Source organism: Mercenaria mercenaria, chromosome 14 (genome assembly GCF_021730395.1).
Source record: "Mercenaria mercenaria strain notata chromosome 14, MADL_Memer_1, whole genome shotgun sequence".
NCBI lineage: Eukaryota > Metazoa > Mollusca > Bivalvia > Venerida > Veneridae > Mercenaria > Mercenaria mercenaria.
Window position 1 is genome coordinate 45,347,305 of NC_069374.1, and position 19,063 is coordinate 45,366,367.

Here is a 19,063-nt window from a genome sequence, read left to right on the forward strand (position 1 = left end):
AGTTTCGAAAAATCAACCTTTAATCAAACATTGTAGAAAAAATTTCGACCCAAACGTGCAGAACTACCTTAAAGGGATTTTAATATTACTTGGCAAAAATGTTCACCACCATGAGACAGAATGTCACGCGCAAGAACCATGTCCCTAGGTCTAAGGTCATGGTCACACTTAAAGGACAAAAGTCAAATTCAAGAATGACTTCGTCCGGAGCATTTCTTCTTCATGCATGGAGGGATTGTGATGTAACTTGGCACTAGTATTCACCACCATAAGTCACACTTGTTTTTAGAGTTACTTCCCTTTGTTTTTACTATAAATAGCTTATGTTGTAACTTTTATTACAGGCTATAGGGAAAAATTGAGACCACTTTCCTGTGGTACAACACGCAAGTTATATCTAATTTTTAGGTGTTTTTTTAACTTATCTCTACCTGGCAAAGAGTTACTTGTGGACTTTGCTCAGGGATATCGAGTTTAGGAACTGTCTTTACTTATTTAAGCACCACTACTTTTTAGCATACCGAGTTTCTGTATTCACATTAATTACGCACAGCGATTTTCTGGCATCTGATTGTTTAAACATACTATGTTTCTGTATTCAAGGTATTTAAAAATAGCGTCTTTCTACTTTGTTGAAGCATATCGGGTATCTGTAGTACTTTATTTAAACACAGCGAGTTTCTAAGATAAATTTGTTTAAGCTTACCGATGTTCTTTCTGCAATTTGTTTAAACTTACCACTCTTCTGCCATTATTTTGTTTATTATTTAGCAGACAGAGTTTCTGTCTGCACTTTTTTTTCAAACATCTTGAGTTTCTGTCATCACTTTGTTAAAGCATACCGTATTCCTGTCTGCACTTTATATAAGTCTATCGAGTTTCTACCACAACTTTGTTTATTATACGCCCATTTAAGAAACATAGGACGTATAATGTGGTGGCGCGTGAGTTCTTCTTTCGTCCGTCCATCATAATTCTTATTCATAACCACTGAAGGTATAACCATGTAAGGAAGCCATCCAGCTGGCTTACGGAAGGTCGGTGGTTCTACCCTGAGGTGCCCGCTCGTGATGAAATAATGCATAGAGGGGCTCCTGGGGTCTTCCTCTACTATTAAAGCTGGAAAGTCAACATATTCTATCATGTGTCGGTGCGACGTTAAATTAAAAAAAAACTAGAATGTGTCTTTAGGACACAGGGTGTGCCCCCACTGGTACATTTGTCACAAATAAGGGGAAATCATTCAAATGTTTGCAATCTTAATGGGGTATAGCCTAAAAAAACTTTTGAAATGCGCTATGAGCATCACAAACAAAAAATCCACTATTTTGGCTATTTTAAGGGCCATAACCCTGTCATAAACGATAATATTCTCAAGAAGAATGCCGACATTGCAAGGACACATTATGATAAAGACTCGAGCAAGGTTTCATGAATTTATATTAAATACTTTCTGCGTGAGGCACACAATTAGGTGAAAATGTGCATTTTTGACTATTTCAGGGCCAATAACTCTAGAAATAGGGGGCAGACTGAGATGAAAAATAGAAGGTGCGCAAGTTCATATCATGATAAAGACTCACGCAAGGTTTCATCAATTTATATCAAATACTTTTTGAGCTAGGCGTGTCACAAGGTGAAAATGTGCAATTTTGACTATTTCAGGGGCCATAACTCTAGAAATAGGGGGCTGGCCCAGATGAAAAATGAGAGATGCGCAAGTTCATATCATGATTAAGACTCATGGAAGGTTTCATGATCTAAATCAAATACTTTTAGCTAGGCATGTCACAAGGTGAAAATGTGCATTTTTGACTATTTCAGGGGCCATAACTCTAAAATTAGGGGGTAAAGCCAGACCAAAAATAGAAGGTGCGCAAGTTCATATCATGATAAAGACTCATGCAAGGTTTCATTAATTATATCAAGTGTTTTTTGAGCTAGGCGTGTAACGAACTTCGGACGGATGCACGGACGCACGGACAGATGCACGGACAAGAGCAAATTTATATGCTCCCACCACTCAACCACTCATGGGGGGGGGGGGGGCACAATAATAAAAAAAATAAACTTGGGATATAGATTAATGGCGATAAACCGATGAGTAGAGCAATAAAACCAGCTCTGTAGGTCATATGTCAAAGTTACAAGTTGAGCTCAAATATCAAAACTGTCCGTCATATTTTGTGTCAGGAGCATAACTTTTTAACCATTAAAGGTACATGTAATAACTTTAAACTTGTAGGTAGGTAGGTAGTTATAAAGCAATGTGCAGAGAACATTATCGTGTCTGTAGGTCTAAGGTCAAGGTCACAAACGGAACTCAAAGAATAAGTCTGTCTATTATACTTAGTGTTCAGGGCATACTTTGTTAACCATGATTCATGGTCTTGACTCCAAAGTTTGGATATATCTATATGAAAGTGGTGATGAGGCGATGTACAGAGTGTTAAGTCAAAAGTCAAGGTCACACCAAGGTCAAATGTGCCCATTACATTTCTTGTCCAGAGCATAACATAAATTTATTAAAGGTATTGAGTTGAAACTTGGAATTTAGAATTACAGTGATGAGACAATGTACAGACTGCAGCAGTCTACATTACACCCCCTCCATAAGCCAACACTCCTACCCAGAAAATTATAAAGTTTCTTGCCTTTTAAAATCTTACGTACACATAAATACACCCCACACTGTACACACGCACCTCCCAGCAAAAACAAAGTTAATCCTTTAATTTTGTGTTTCTTTACATTTTGCTTCCGTCCTCCACTGATATAGCCTTTTCGGTGTATATTGCCCGCTTGACGGAGCTCTTGTTATTATATATAGATATGCTTGTAGAGATTGTATCTGCACTTTATGTAAGGAGAATTTCTGCAGTCGCCTTGTTTAAACATATTGTGCTCTGTTTGCACGTTTTCTAAACGTATTTATTTTTATATTTATACTTTTCCAGGCAAGAGACATTCGTAATGCAATTATGCATAGTTCAAAACTCGAACTTGATGAACCAGTTTTAGGCTATTATCTAGATACATTCATGACAGTCCTTCAAGATGCAAAATGTCTACTAAACTACAATGGATCAAAACAAGCTGTTGATAAACTGTTACAGGTATTATTCAGAATGTTTTAATCATTTTGAGATATACGAGGGACTGTTTAATATGTATTGTTATTTGATAAAAAAAACGTAGTGTTGATAAAATTGTCAATGTTTTTATTTCATACCTAAGTTTTCCATTTGCTTCTTTGTACAATGATTTAGTCGTTTATCGATTTTTGAATGCATTTTCATAGTCAGATTTAGGTATACCCAACATATAGTGGCAAACAACGGCTTTGAAAAAGAAAATAGTCTCGTGTCATACGTGCATGTGGGATAACGTTCGTATCCTTTTTCAAAAAGTCAATGTACTTGCAGGAAAGGCGTTGCAACAGAGAAATGTTTTTAATGCCTCGACGGAGACTGCGCTTAACAAAGTATTATTTATCAGATTTTGTGGCAAGTGATTTCTGTAATATACCCCACTTACATATATTTCCATGAGTAATGCTATTGAATAACTATGCTATGTACATTACAAAATGTCACATACTTTACTTTCTTCACACTGATGGTCCATTTTAGTAATGCTTGGCCAACGATAAACTTTCTTTGCACAAATTTTGTGTTACTTTAAGAATTGGCTGGAAACAGTGAATCCGCATTTCATCTCCTTGTTTCGTACAATTTTGCATACATTTTTAAAATATCTTTGGTGTTCCGGACCCTAGTGGTGTGTTGGAAACACGCTAAACCCGAACACACACACTATATCTACAACTTCCTTGATGACTGTTTCAAAAGTTGAAGTCGAAAGGCGCACCGGTCCGGTGGCCTCCTGTACTGGGTCAGACCCATATTTAAATGTCTTCGCTCAAGTTGACATACTTATATCAATTACTTAACATGTAGGTATATTCATTTGGAATCAATGTGTTGAAGGCGAATTGAAGTGTATGACACTGTAAAGGTTTTGTGATTTACAGGCAGAACAGGGGAGTTAGCATAAAATATGTTGAGGTCTAGCATCAGAAAAATGTATTCGATTCATGTATTAATTATGCCCCCTTTGAAAAAGGAGGGGAATATTGTTTTGCAGATGTCGGTCGGTCGGTCGGTCTGTCGGTCGGTCGGAATGTAGACCAATCCGTTTCCGGATGATAACTCAAGAACGCTTGGGCCTAGGATCATGAAAGCTGATAGGGAGGTTGGACATCACCAGCAGATGACCCCTATTGATTTTGAGGTCTGTATTACAAAGGGGGGCCTCCGTGGCCGAGTGGTTAAGGTCGCTGACTTCAAATCACTTGCCCCTCATCGATGTGGGTTCGAGCCTCACTCGGGGCGTTGAATTCTTCATGTGAGGAAGCTATCCAGCTGGCTTACGGAAGGTCGGTGGTTCTACCCAGGTGCCCGCACGTGATGAAATAATGCACGGAGGGGCACCTGGGGTCTTCCTCCATCAGTAAAGCTGGAAAGTCGCCATATGACCTAAAATTGTGTCGGCGCGACGTTCAACCCAACAAAATAAATAAATAAAGTATGACAAAGGTCAAGGTCACAGTGACCCTGAATAGTAAAACGGTTTCCGGATGATAACTCAAGAACACTTGGGCCTAGGATCATGAAAGTTGATAGGGAGGTTGGTAATGACCAGCAGATGACCCCTATTGATTTTGAGGTCAGTATGTTAAAGGTAAAGGTCACAGTGACCCTGAATATTAAAACGGTTTCCGGATTATAACTCAAGAACGCTTGGGCCTAGGATCATGAAAGTTGATAAGGAGGTTGGTAATGACCAACAGATGACTCCTATTGATTTTGAGGTCAGTATGTCAAAGGTCAAGGTCACAGTGACCAGGAACAGTAAAATGGTTTCCAGGCAATAACTCAAGAACGCTTGGGCCTAGTGTCAGGAAAATTGATAGTTTGGTTGGCCATGACCAGCAGATGACCACTATTGATTTTGAGGTCATTAGGTCAAAGGTCAAGGTTACATTGGCCAGGAACAGTTAAATGGTTTCTGATCTTCTTGTCCAAAACCATAGGGCCTAGGGCTTTGATATTTGGTATGTAGCAAAATCTAGTGGTCCTCTACCAAGATTGTTCAGATTATTTCCCTGGGGTCAAATATGGCCCCACCCCTAGGGTCACATGATTTATATAGGCTTATATAGGAAAAAACTTTGAAAAACCTCTTGTCCAAAACAACAGGGCCTAGGGCTTTGATATTTTGTATATGACATCATCTAGTGGTCTTCTACTAAGATTATTCAAATTATTACCCTAGGGTCAAATATGGCTGTGCCCTGGGGGTCACATGGTTTACATATACTTATATAGGGAAAAACTTTGAAAATCTTCTTGTCCAAACCACAAAGACTATGGCTTTGGTAATTTGTAATGTAGCATCATTTAGTGGTTCTCTACCAAGTTTGTTCAAGTTATCCCTCTCGGGTCAAATATGGCCCCGCCCCAGAGGTCATATGGTTCATATAGACTTATACAGGGAAAAACTTAGAATCTTCATGTCCATAACTTACAACATTCAAATTTGGACCACATTTATAGTTTTGAGTGGCAAGATGAACCTTGACATGAGTTGACCTTGATCTTGACCTAGTGACTTACTTTCACATTTCTGTACCTACAGCCTTCAAATTTGGATCACATGCATAGGTTTGTGTACTGAAAAAAACTTTGACCTTGTTATTGACCTAGTGACCTACTTTCACATTTTTGAAGGTACAGGCTTCAAATTTGGACCACATGCATAGTTTTTTGTTCCAAAACAAAATTTGACCTTGATTTTGACCTAGTGACCTACTTTCACATTTCTCAAGCTACAGCCTTCAAATTTGAACCACAAGCATAGTTTTGTGTACTGAAATGAACTTTGATCTTGAGATTAACCTAGTGACCTACTTTCACATTTCTGAAGGTACAGGCTTCAAATTTTGGACCACTTGCATAGTTTTGTGTTCCGAAATGGAATTTGACCTTGATTTTGACCTAGTGACCTACTTTCACATTTGTCAAGCTAGAGCCTCCAAATTTGAAGCACACGCATAGTTCTGTCTACCGAAATGAACTTTACCTTGAAATTGATCTAGTGACCTGCTTTCCCATTTCTCAAGCCACCGCTTTCAATTTTGGACCACATACACATTGTTTTATATCTAAATGAAATTTGACCTTGATTTTGACCTTGAGCTAGTCTTGAAATTTGGAACATTCAAAAATGGCTAAGTGGATGGCGCCAAGATCAATCTGCAATCTCTTGTTAGGTTAATAGGTTAAAGGTCAAGGTCAGATTAAACCAGAATGGTAGAACTTTTGTTTACAGTGAGCATATAATTTCTGTTCCTTGTGCAATTACTGAATGCATCAAGAGGGGCATTTCGTGTTCGACGAGCTCTTGTTATTATACATTGATATTTTTAGAAGCAAAACACTTTTTTAAATGTGACGCTATGCAATGTGCTATTGTTCAAGCCATCGAAATACACAAGATTCGTTTCGAAATTAGTCTATTGCAGGAAAGCATGTAACTGTACATATGGAATGTAGGGCGCATTTTATTTTTGATAGACTTTGGGTTCTATTCATACGATCAAATCACGTCCAAAATTCGATAGCTGTTCTATTTTTTCATTTTTATACACTACAGTAAAACCTCTCCAGAGCGGCCCTCTCTTAAGTAAAAGTTCTCTTTAAAAACATCATCATAATTTTTATAACCTGAAATATACTATCAAATTCACCTCTACAGAACAATAACCTCTACATAACAGTCAGTATTTGTATCTTCTAAAGGGTGTTGCTCTACAGAGGTTGCACTGTATATTTTTTTCATGAACAAAAACAGACATAAAACGATTATTCGGAAAACGCTCATTTTTTCCATTTTTTACATGAACATTCGAAGGACATCTTCAAGCACTTGGTCGGTTTGTTTAATGTGAAAACTGGTAAAATTTCTGTCTTACCCTTAATAATTGCAGCTGAAAAATCATCAGATCAATATAAGCCTGAAGGATGAAACAAGACTTGTACAAAATCGGAAAGAGGCCTTGTCTGAACTAAAGGAAATGACAGCAGAGGGACTACGCGAAATTGACGAAAGAATTGTAGCTGCAAAGACTAAATTAGAAGAAGCAAATAGAGTAGCGGAACTGAACATAAGGGATAAAACAAAAGCTGCTTTGTCTGAATTAGGGAAAAGGAAAGCAGAGAGACTGTGCGAGATTGAAAAGACTGAAATTAGAGCTACACTCAACTTTATAGTGGAGAAAGTGAGTGCCTTGTCAGATATAGAACAAGCAAAGAAGGGAGCTGAACAGGACGTTAATGAAAGAACGAAAGCTGCCATGTCTGAATTAGAACAGGCAAGGAAAGGGGCTGCACAGGATGTCAAAAAAATTACAAAGGATGCCTTGTCTGAATTAGAAGAAGCAAAGAAAAGTGTTCAAGAATGCACAAAAGTGTCATTGTCTGAATTGGAAGGAGCACGAAAAGGTTAAAAATGTTTTGTTATTTTCATTTGAATGACAGCTGTTGACAGTTATAAGCCTAAATTACGTGATAAAATATATGTACTGAAGTGAAAAATTAAGAAAATTAAACTATTTTGTGATGAAATTTATTTATATGTTAATATGCACCTACCTCCTGTCCAACACATACAAAAATGGACAAGGCGATCTATCATTAGGATTGTTGTAAATCACAAAGTAACATATTGAAGAAGATTCATTTTAAATTTGAAATAAAGTCTGTCCGTAGAAAAAAATCTACGAAATGTACTTGATATTTGCAAACAGTAGATACAGCCTTTCAAAACTACTCAACGTAAGCATGTTAAAGCTTGGGTAAGACTAAAAGATTGAAACCCCGCAAAAGTTATTTTTGCAACGAAGCAGGCTTGGAAATTTATTTACTGACATCACTTTTTTATCTGAAATTCAAGCAAGCAAAAACAACAACATCATATTACATTTACGTTTTAAATTGCATACCGGTTTGCAGTCAAAACTATTGCTCGATGTCCGTATGACCAAATGTCAATAGTTTTGATTATTTGCCAAGCCATTCTAGTGTTTCATTACATGATGTTCATATTTATATCGCTTTGAAGTTTTTGTCTTTAGCTCAGAAAAATGAACTATGGAACTATAGTCTTATACATAGTTTGTTAGTTCGAATACATCTGTTATATCTCTGTTATGACAAAACAACCCCATTAAGGAAGCCAAGGGGCATTACATTCAGCTGTAAAAAGATACTGACGCAAACATCTAAGCAACTACGTGTATTATTATGTTACAACTTATTCGGGTATGATTTCACTGACGTTTAATTACACAAGCATGTTTATCAGATATCCTTTCTTTTTTGAAGGCGCAGAGACAAGTACTGGATTAACTCCACATTTATCAGCAGCGGAAGATGCGTATCTTAAACGGAAAACAGGTAATCAGTATTAATATTATGATAACTCCTTTTACATCCTGCAAATGAGAAACTTTTCTGCCATTAAATTGTAGCTTCTTAGCCAGTTGTGTGAGGTTATTAAGTATACACACCACCTGTAAAGGCTCGTCTACACTATTCTAGAAAATCTTGTAGGGCCCATAAATCACTAGATAATTTATATCTTGTACAAGCAATTAGTGCTTTGCAATATTTCTTGAACTTGGAAGACACATTAATTTTAAATGGAGGGAAATCATGACAGGTAAATAAGAAAGATGGCCGAAATGATACCTGTACAAAGTGTTTATAAAGGTCAAATATTTGTAAATTTTAAAAAATGAATCATTGGTGAAAACATTGATTGAGCAAAAACTCTAGTTGAAGTGATACATATCCAGTTGAAGAACAAAGCTACTTAAAAGATATTAATCATGTCAGGAAATATGATAAAACAGTCATATTTTGTTAATATGCAACCTTGTGAGAAACATCATTGATAATGTAAAAATACTTTTTGAGAACACCGAACTTGCTGATGTTACTCTGCCACTGGAGTACTAGATATAATTTTATTATTGAATTATATAAACTTGGCTTTTGAGCATTTCATTCAATTAAAACATCATTTTTTTCTGCTGTCCACACTGCCATGTTTATTGTTAAATCATCAAAGCCAAACATTCAATGATGATTTTATTAGATCTCAATACACATTTAATGAAAAAATGTAAACAAAATACCACACTGGGCAGGTGCTCTTCATCAAAAACCCTTTATCAGAGCATTTGACAGCACTACCATGCAAGAAAAATAGGATGAGTTCTAAACACTACAAGATCTTGTAGCCGAAAATTATCTGGAAACTGCCACTCAAAAAGACACTAATGGGGGACACAATGTACTGTCTACACTATACAAGTTGCTGTGGTTTATATCTTGTGCAAGTTTTCTTGAATAGTGTAGACGAGCCTTAAGTGTCCTGCTGGTAAATTGTCAAAACTGATGCCCTGAAAAAGTTTGTGTTGAAAATAGACCGGTAATATAGCATCAAGTATGGACTGGCAATTCATATATTCTTGTAATAATTACAAACATTAAGGTAGTTTTGCACATTTGGATAAAAATATACTAAGAAATTCAGCAAATAAAAAAGATAGGGTCGTGTGCTTGATTTTTTGCAAAACTGATGTGAAAAAAATGGGGCCTCACATAGGATGCTTTCTCTATAATGTAGATTTTTATAAAACTTCTCACAGTTGTAAATAAACATATGATCTGTAATTGGTGAAATTCATGTATATATCCGTGCGGTAGTTTTCGAGATATTTAACCATGATTAAAATGATCCATACATTTCAAGCTGGTTTTAAAATATTTTACGCCATCACTTCCAGTTTACCAAACGTGCAGAACTAACTTAAGCAGTAACTGAAGAGAAATTGATAGAATATAAGCTAAAAGATTTTGTATAAATGGTTTGGGCGAAAACAAACAAATACATGTGTTTAGAGTTTTCACAATGAAAACACAATATCAATGCTCAATATAGGAACGGTCAGGTGACCAAACAAAACATTGTTTGGCATTAGCGGCAATGTCACATTCTGCTATCGAGCAATATTTGCGAGCAATTTGATTCACATGCCGTATCGGGTTTTGGGTGGGTGCAACTATGTTTACTTCCGTCATCCGGCTTATGGAATGCATTATCATTGAAGTGATACAATACGCATTGATATCAAATTTTCATTTACCTTCTTTGTAAGGTTCGTTTTAAAATCTAACACATCAAAACTTTAATAATGCAATGCAATAAATTCTAAACCAACATGTACGAGTGTATTGTCATTTTAGGTTCATATAGACTAATAAAATACAACATCGCAAACTTAGTGTGGGCGCAACAGGTACTTCTTGGCGGGCACTCCTTTCCGCCTGGTGCATTTTGGTTAATGTGACAAAATATTTTATTTTTGTGTAGGTGCTTATGTTGCGCTATCTTGCAGATGTAAACAATACCTAAGTCAATTTTTACTTCTTATATTACCCCCAGGTTACGTTTACGTTCGCAATGGCGCCTAATAGTTATATTAATGTTACAAAGATTTGTTGAACTGTTTGATATTATTTCTCAGTATATACGACCTCTTACCCCACCTTCCATCCCACCTCCCTGCCTCCATTACACAAACTTACATATTACCTGTCCGTTCCATTTAGTTGAAACTTTTAAAATTTTCTTGTCTGAAAACACCGTCATTATTTCGAAATTATTTCACAGACAATTTTCTTGCAGAGCGATCTACTGAATTTTGGCCATCATGACTCTCTTTTCCTAAAATTGCAAACAAACTACGAAAGAAGCCCGAGAAGCAATATGGAAATGTTCGCTGGCTAACTGCTTACTACTGATATAACACAGTTGAGGCAATCTGATTTTACAAAAGTTGATATTTTTTTGTTTCTCCGAATATTACAGGAACTTTTACTGGTTTTAGGTGCAGGTGGAAATTTCTGCCTGGAGGGTTACTACTACTGTTCTAAACAGTTACTCGAAAGTCAGATTTTTCAATTTGTACTTATCTGCAAATAGTCGTAGATTCTTTTTGGATACTGTATTCTTTAGTTGATACAAGAAATTAAATAAATGATCTTTTAAGAACTGTTTTATTATAGTAGCGTATCGGTTTTCGCATTCATTCACAAATTAAGAACATTAGTCATTTTACACCCTAGGTTGTAAGATGAGGTTTTCTTAATCTGATTGAAATCATCTCAATGGCATGTTAATGTTGCAATGGATCTGAAGACAAGCTATAGAGGGTCATGTTCAGTCGATCCTTCCGCTAGCCAACCGGAGCTTTGCTTTCAACATTTTAAAAGTGAAAAAAAAAGAAGTGAAAAAAATCTATATTTAATTTGGATTCCAAGGACTTCGGACACTATCATATGCTTCTAGCCTACATTTAGAAGGCAAAATTTCCATTAAGTATTTAAACAATACCCAAATCGTTTCGAGTCAATGATAAACCAATGTGTTAGTTAACTTATTACAGCAGAAACTGGTTTGTATTTGTTCCTATCAAGATGTTTTTCTTATTTTATCTACGCCAGGGTATATTTTCTTGGAAAAATAAAATGTTTAATTTCCGTAAAAATATAATGTCATCACTTTACGGAAGTTTTAAATATATGAATTCCAGTCGAATAAAGTGACAAAATCATTTTATTTAAGGAAAAAAATAACATTTTAAGATTAAAATCCTATAAATAAATAAAAAATAGAACGATATTTTTGCAAACAACCTGTACTTGATTTATCTATACATTGTTCGTAATGTAAAGTTATTGATGCATTACATGTGTGAATAGGTATTCATGTATAAGTGACCGGACAGTTTTATTACAGTGGTTCAGGTAGTTATTTAAGTACATGTACATGTCTGTATAGTTCTGTTATAAGTGATGGCAGATAGTTGTGTGCTGCATAACATTAATACTAAGAAAAGGCAGTCATCTTATCAAGGCCGTAGGGTTGGTTCTTGTTTGGGATAAGTACCAGTGACACAGATAACATTTGAGCCGCGCCATAGGAAAACTAACAGATGGCTTATATAAATACGGCTAGACACGAAAACAAACTAAAAGGTCCAGCCGAGTTTCAGGTTGATTTCTTATGCAGCGACCTGGATACATTTTTATTACATGTTTAAGCCAAATGAGCCGTGCCATGAGAAAACCAACATAGTGCAATTGCGACCAGCATGGATCCAGACCAGCCTGCGCATCTGCGCAGACTAGTCTGGATCCATGCTGTTCGCTAACTGTTGGTCTAATTCCGTTAGGCTTTGAAAGCGAACAGCATGGATCCTGACCAGACTGCGCAGATGCGCAGGCTAGTCTGGAACCATGCTGGTCGCAAAGCCACTATGTTGGTACTCTTGTATCAGGAGGTCTTCTTTGTGCGCCAATTTTGGCAGCACCACCAGGTTCAAGCATATCGCAGCACCACCAGGTTCAAGCATATCGCAGCACCACCAGGTTCAAGCATATCGCGGCACCACCCGGTTCAAGCATATCGCTTACGTCTACAGCATCTTCTAGTATTGAAAAGAATATTTGTTTTCTGATCTGCAAGAACTTCTCTGAAATAAATTCATCACATACGTTATTATCATTTCTGTCATGACATGATTTTGGCCGTTAAGATTTCACAATTCATAAAGAATCATAGCACGATATGAATATATCGTATATATACAGTGCCGTGAAAAATTATCTTAAAATTATATTCGTATCTAATTTTGGTAAGAATACATGTACTATTTTATATTTCTGTATGGATTCCTTGCAGATTGAGAACCTGCAAATTTCGACATGTTAAAAAATTTCTATACAAGTTCTAACCCACTTAGATATCGGCCTCATTTTGTAATAATATAATTAAAGAGTTTCATTAAATGTTTTCAATAACAATACATGTTACTCGGTATCGTTCATAGTGGATACGATATGGTTCTAATTGTACGTCTTACATTTTCTAGTCAAATCGACGAGGACGAAATTTGTGTGACCTTTGTCAACTTAAATCAAGTTTTTTTTTTCAGTTTTTTTTTTCATGGACGCTTACTTTTTGCCGATTCCGCTTGCGAAGAGCTCGACCTAGTCGCCAATTTTGGCGGTTAGGTGTATGTGCGTGCGTGCGTGCGTTCGATTTTTTCCAAAATGTACTTAAGTGTACTTATATAAGCGCAGCTAAATTTTAGCGCAAACGCCTTAAATTGACTAGTTTCGACTTATTAGCGCGTACATGTATTAGCGCAGTATCAACAGCGCTAAAATAGCCAACTGGCGGTATCTGAAAACACTAATTTCCTACATGAGGTCAAAATATTACTTAATAAAATTTGCATATGTATTAACTTTTTTTAAATAAAAGCAATAATTATATATATTATGCATGTCGATCTGTTTTCTTTTTCTTTCTTCTCTTAATTTGGAAAAATTTCTTATTAGTATCAGATAAATGTTATTACATGTATCTACATTTTTTTTGTTTACACTTTGTACATGTATACAGTGCAGAATGGTGTATTGTTTGTTTTCAAATTAACACTTGGTTTTCAAAGCAGAAAAAATGTTATGGTGACAGGTGTTATATACGATGTTTACGGACAATGGCGAAGATTTTAAAAAAAATGCAACTTAATCTACAAAAGTAGCTGACTTTTGCCGTTATGTTGAAACAGGTTTAATTATTTTTTTTTTCCAAAACTTTCTGCAGAATAACAGGACTGCAGTTATTGTCATATTTACACAATAAAAATGTATTTCTCTGTGTTCTGTTGTATTGTAATAACGGTATTTTCAAGACGATAAATGTTACTTTTTTAGGAGAGCTTTTCATTTCAGTCTAATATTAGCGCTAGACATGAATTAGCGCATGCCCGATCCCGCTAATAGCGCGAAAATTAGTACTGCGCTAATATTAATACACTTACAGTAACTTTGACATGAAAGGACAAATCTTTTTTTTCTTTCTTTTTTTTTTTTTCTTTAAATTTTTGGCATGCAGGTTAACCTCAATGAGAAGGCGTGTCATTAACAAACGTTATGTTTTTATCTCAAAAGTCAAGGTCACATTTGGAGGTGAAAAGTCAAACTGAAGTTTGTTCAGTTCATTTCTTCTTCATGCAAGTTGGGATTTTCGTGTATCTTGGCATGAATGTTCACAATTATGAGACGGAGTGTCATGCGCATGAACCAGGTCCATATGCCTACGGTCAATGTCACATTTACAGGTCAAAGGTCAAATTTAAGTTTGTCCAGAGCATTTCTTCTTCATGCATGGTGGGAATTTCATTCAACTTGGCATGAATATTCACCATTATGAGACGGAGTGTCATGCGCAAGAACCAGCTCTAAGGTCTAAGATCAAGGTCACCCTTGACAGCTGGTATTCTGCCCGTGGGCGTACTTGTTTAAACAGTCTTGGTAATATGTTTTGGTGTCTTTTGACCAAAATGTGTATAAATGAAAGTAATGTTTACTTTTCTGAGGTTTCATGCTGTCTAACGATATCTGAGTACTGTTTTCAATTGATTAATATACTGTATATATCTTTCAGGTAATATTTACTTGGTAATATACATGTACTTTCCCGGTCTACATGTATGCTATTTCCAGTACTTTTCCTATATATACTAAAGTACGAGAACAATTATGACACCATAATTTCTATGAATAAACATTTATAAAAGTTGCGGTAATTCCTTACATGTATGTATTCTGTGTCAGAAAAATCTGTCTGTTTTCACTTTCATTGTGAAACTTTAATGTCTGCGATAAAATTTTGTCAAAATCGTAACCGCCGGGCATTTTGAAAAGAAATGACGATATCATTGTCGATATGTAAGTCGGATATCGACCTCATGTAGGAAAGACCTGCGCAAGTGGAGCATTCAGTTCCAAAGAGTTTTCTTTATAGAGTTATTTTAAATTACTACATAAAACATCCAGGTTGTTATTTTGACACGTCTTAGTTTTATATTTAGCTGTAATAGTAGGATTTGTATAGAAGCATTATAAGATCATATAAGTAAGCACCCAGAATGTTTTAGATATATCTTATGCATATGAAAGTGTTTTTCATTCACGCGATTCTGCAGAGTTTAGTTTATCTGAATATTCAGTTTTTGATCTGTATTATGTACATATTTTTTTTCATTTATACCAGTGAAACGCATAGTATAAATCAGGAAATATAATCTGGAAAGTTGATCCCTCGAAAGCACCGAGTACAAAGCGAACAGTGAAAATTGCAGACTCGGTTTGACTGTGTCATGTTCATGAGCAGTAATGGAAAGTGCAACACTGCCCACGCCCCTTAGCACCGGCTTAAGCAGTATTCAATCTTCAAATCTGAATGAGTTTAAATCAATGACCCCGAAGGACCAGAAAATATAATAACACTGAAAAGTAAAGTCAGTGAGTGTGTGTGTGGAGACTCCTTTCTGATTGCATTATTATGATGACTACCACTCCCTCTCCCTCTAAAAACAAATAATCAAATTAGATTAGGGAGAAGGATGAAAAAAATATGTAAGTAGGAATTAGGGATTGGGCAATCGGCTCGCAGTTTTCCGGTATTATATATATATATATATATATATATATATACAAAAATTGAAAAATGCTCGATGAGAATTTGAAGTAAAATGAAAACAAAATCGATTGTTTACAAACCAACAATAAAGAAAACAGTTCATGTTGCAGAAAATATCTGTTGTGTTGTATCACGATTATATTCAATGTCAATGTACATGTAGTATTGCTTTATTTATAAATAATAAAGGGTTTTATTTTCATTTTTATTATTTTTTACAAAAGAAACTGATCATTGACTCTGAAACAAATATTCTCGCACAATGCTTAAAAGAGTATAGTCTTTTAACGAAGTAGTTATTGTAAGGAAGCCGAGAGGGGAACTGAATTTACGATAAGATTTATGATATAACGTTTGTTACGTTTTCGGCATAACAATCGAGAAACAAAATCTCCAGTTATCTTAAGTTTGTATGTTAACCAATTTTCAAACCTTTGACAATAATATAAGTAAACAACTATCGAAAATAAGTCTTAAAGCAAATTATGTATTTCATGTTCGCAGTATAAACAAATTATCATTATCAGCTTTAAATGGTGATACGCAATGGCAGTGTTTCAAGATTGTTAGTCAACGATTTTGGATATTTTTAAATGTGGACTTGCGATCTGTACAATTTCGCCATTTGGTCAAATATAGATCATCATTCAATATAGAACCGGTCTGCACTGAATTTGCAATAAGAAAAAGTATTGGTTCATTGAAAATGTCCACAGCGTAAATCAGATATCAAATATGTTCTGATCGCAGTAAATAGTCAAATTATCTGAGACCAAAGATCTTCGAAAATATTAAGATTGCAGGTCAACTTTCGAAAATGTTCAGATCGCAGATTAACATTAAAAATTGTTGAGATAATATATCAATATTCAATGCTTACCCTGGTCTTTCATGGAGGATCAACTTTAGGAAATACCAGATGTAAAGTTTCTTTTAAAAGTATTTAATATAAATTCTAGTATTTTTAGTTGTCCAACCCGGGGATCAAACTCATAACCACTGGAGTCGTAGTCATAAATCCCACTATTTTAGAACAGGAGTCTACCATATTGTCCTACTGTCAAACTATCGAACATCTGCTTATACTGTACATCTTTAAAGTCATACGACTGAGACGAAATTTTGCTACACATAGAGTACAATCTAACGTCGCGTGTATGCATAAATCGAACTCCGCAGTCTAAGTCTGGCCCGGCCTTCCATAGATTTTGACACATACCAATCGATGCTATTTATAAACAAGCTGTTTTTCATTATTTCAATATTTCATTTGACGCTGACGGTCTACAGTTTAGAGTCAATTAAAAACAAATTTATTTAAATGGCTTGAAAGGAGTAAATTTGTACTTTAAGGCAAGTATAAATTTAGAGAAATGCTGTTTCACGGTTTAACGGTCACGAATACGAAAATACAGGGTCTTGACTTGGGGCTAATCAGTGTCATTGATATGTCGGCTGCTACATGACGAAATGGATACAATTTAGAAACTCAAACAAAAGTGTTTATTTTAACTCAGGACCGTTGGAAGCATTTTCAGATTGGGGGAGGGGAGTGGTGCACACATTGAAAATCAGCTAAAATGGACAAGCTGTCGAAAATAAGGGCCCGGCCCCTTCCCCCCCCCCCCCCCCCCCCCCGTTCCCACGATCCTGCCGTTTTTATTCATTTCAAACTATCTGCGTGGCTACATTTTCTTCTGGGTGGATGTTCCCTTTGACAATTTTTAGTTATATATATAAATTTCTTGAAAATCACTTATAGGCCTACTGGTTGGGAACCATTTTCCGGACACATTTTCATATTTCGGCTCCATTATTCCCTAAAAAGAATATTTGTCATAAATGAAGCCCACATTGCACAAACTTCAGCTCCTTCCACATCCGATGTTGTAATCAGCATCGCGTTGTGACGTAAAATATGGGTTCTATGGGGCCTCAAATGGGGTCACTAAAATAAGTAATTTTTCCCGTCAGGTAAACCAGTATCCGGACAAATATTTTGACGGTGTTTTGTTGTTAATTTGATATCAAAATAGGTAATTAAACTATTTCTACACATTTCTTTATCATTCATCTCTTCAAAATTGCACAGAAATATAACCCGACGTTCAATAGCAGCTACGGAAGCAAACCGAGGTTGACTATAAAAAACTCGAATTTCGTCTTATACGAAATTTTGATAATTCCAATAGATATAGAATAAAATTAGTGCAAAAATCGACAGCCCTGCATCTTACGTAACTTTTAGCGTGAAATTAAAAGTAGAACATGTTATCAGCAGACAATCATTATGTAGTTTGATTATTTCTTCCCCACCTGATACCTCGGCATGTGTGAACTACTGCGCATGCGCAATGCTATCTTCATGTCCCGTTAAGACAGAAAGTTGTTTTTTAAACGCAGGTGAGTTATCATCAAAAACCCAAACATTATACAGCCTTATAAAATAGTGGTTTGTTGTAGACATGAAAAACAAACATCTAAATGATCTAGATGAAACAATTACATGAATTACAACGAAATAAAGCGGATATTACATGTGTCTTCCTGTCCGGAAAATGCTTCCCAACCAGTATGTGAAACCGATCGAATGATTAACTTTATTTATCTATTTATTTGTGATCAGTTTCAAAAAAATTAAATACACAATAGTTTAGAGACATTATTCCTAGCATTCCTTCATATATGTATGTAAATGGTAGTGGTAAGAGTGATAGTAGTATTGGACTCGGTATCAGCGGTAGTGGGTACATTTTCAGTGGTAATGTAATAGTAACAGTAACATTGGAAGTGGTTACAATAACTGTAGGCGTTGCAACTGTAGTCGTAGTAACAATAACAGTAGTCGTGACAACAGTAACTGTTGTACTGGTAACAGTAACAGTAGTCGTGGCAACATAAACAGTGGCAGTGGTAACAGTAAGCGTATTCCTGGCAACAATAACAGTGGTAGTGGTAACATAGGAAGTGGTAACAGTTCCAGCGGCAGTGGTCACAGTAATAATAGCTACAGTGATATTGGTTACAATAACAGCCGTTGTGGCAACAGTGGTAGTGATAAAAGTAGCAGCCATACTGGTTACAGTTACATTGGTAGTAGTAACAAAAAGAATGGTAATGGCAACAGTTTTATTGGTTAAAGTATCATTGTTTGAGGGAACAGAAGAGGTGGTAACAGTAACAGTGGTATTGGTAAACGTTTCAGTGGAAGTGGTTGTTATAATTTCAGTAGTAGTTGCTGTAACAGTATCAGTGGTTGTAGCAGCAATTGCAGTGGTAGTAGTAACAGTGGTAGCTGTAACAGTGGTTGTAGAAACAGTAACGGTGGTTATGATAAAAATAACAGTGGCAGTGGTGACAGTAACAGTGGTAGTGG

General features: G+C 35.8%; 1 protein-coding gene across 5 annotated transcripts in view; it reads left to right on the plus strand.

Annotated features, from left to right (window-relative positions):
• The window catches only part of LOC123527475 (uncharacterized), a 577,437-nt gene that overhangs the window by 556,517 nt on the left and 1,857 nt on the right, over positions 1-19,063 (plus strand). For all 5 annotated transcript variants that reach the window (XM_053523375.1, XM_053523376.1, XM_053523373.1 and 2 more), the window contains 3 exons: positions 2,958-3,116; positions 7,052-7,565; positions 8,448-8,519. In XM_053523375.1, coding sequence (XP_053379350.1) covers positions 2,958-3,116; positions 7,052-7,565; positions 8,448-8,519 — 745 coding nt within the window. The remainder of the gene's footprint in view (positions 1-2,957; positions 3,117-7,051; positions 7,566-8,447; positions 8,520-19,063) is intronic.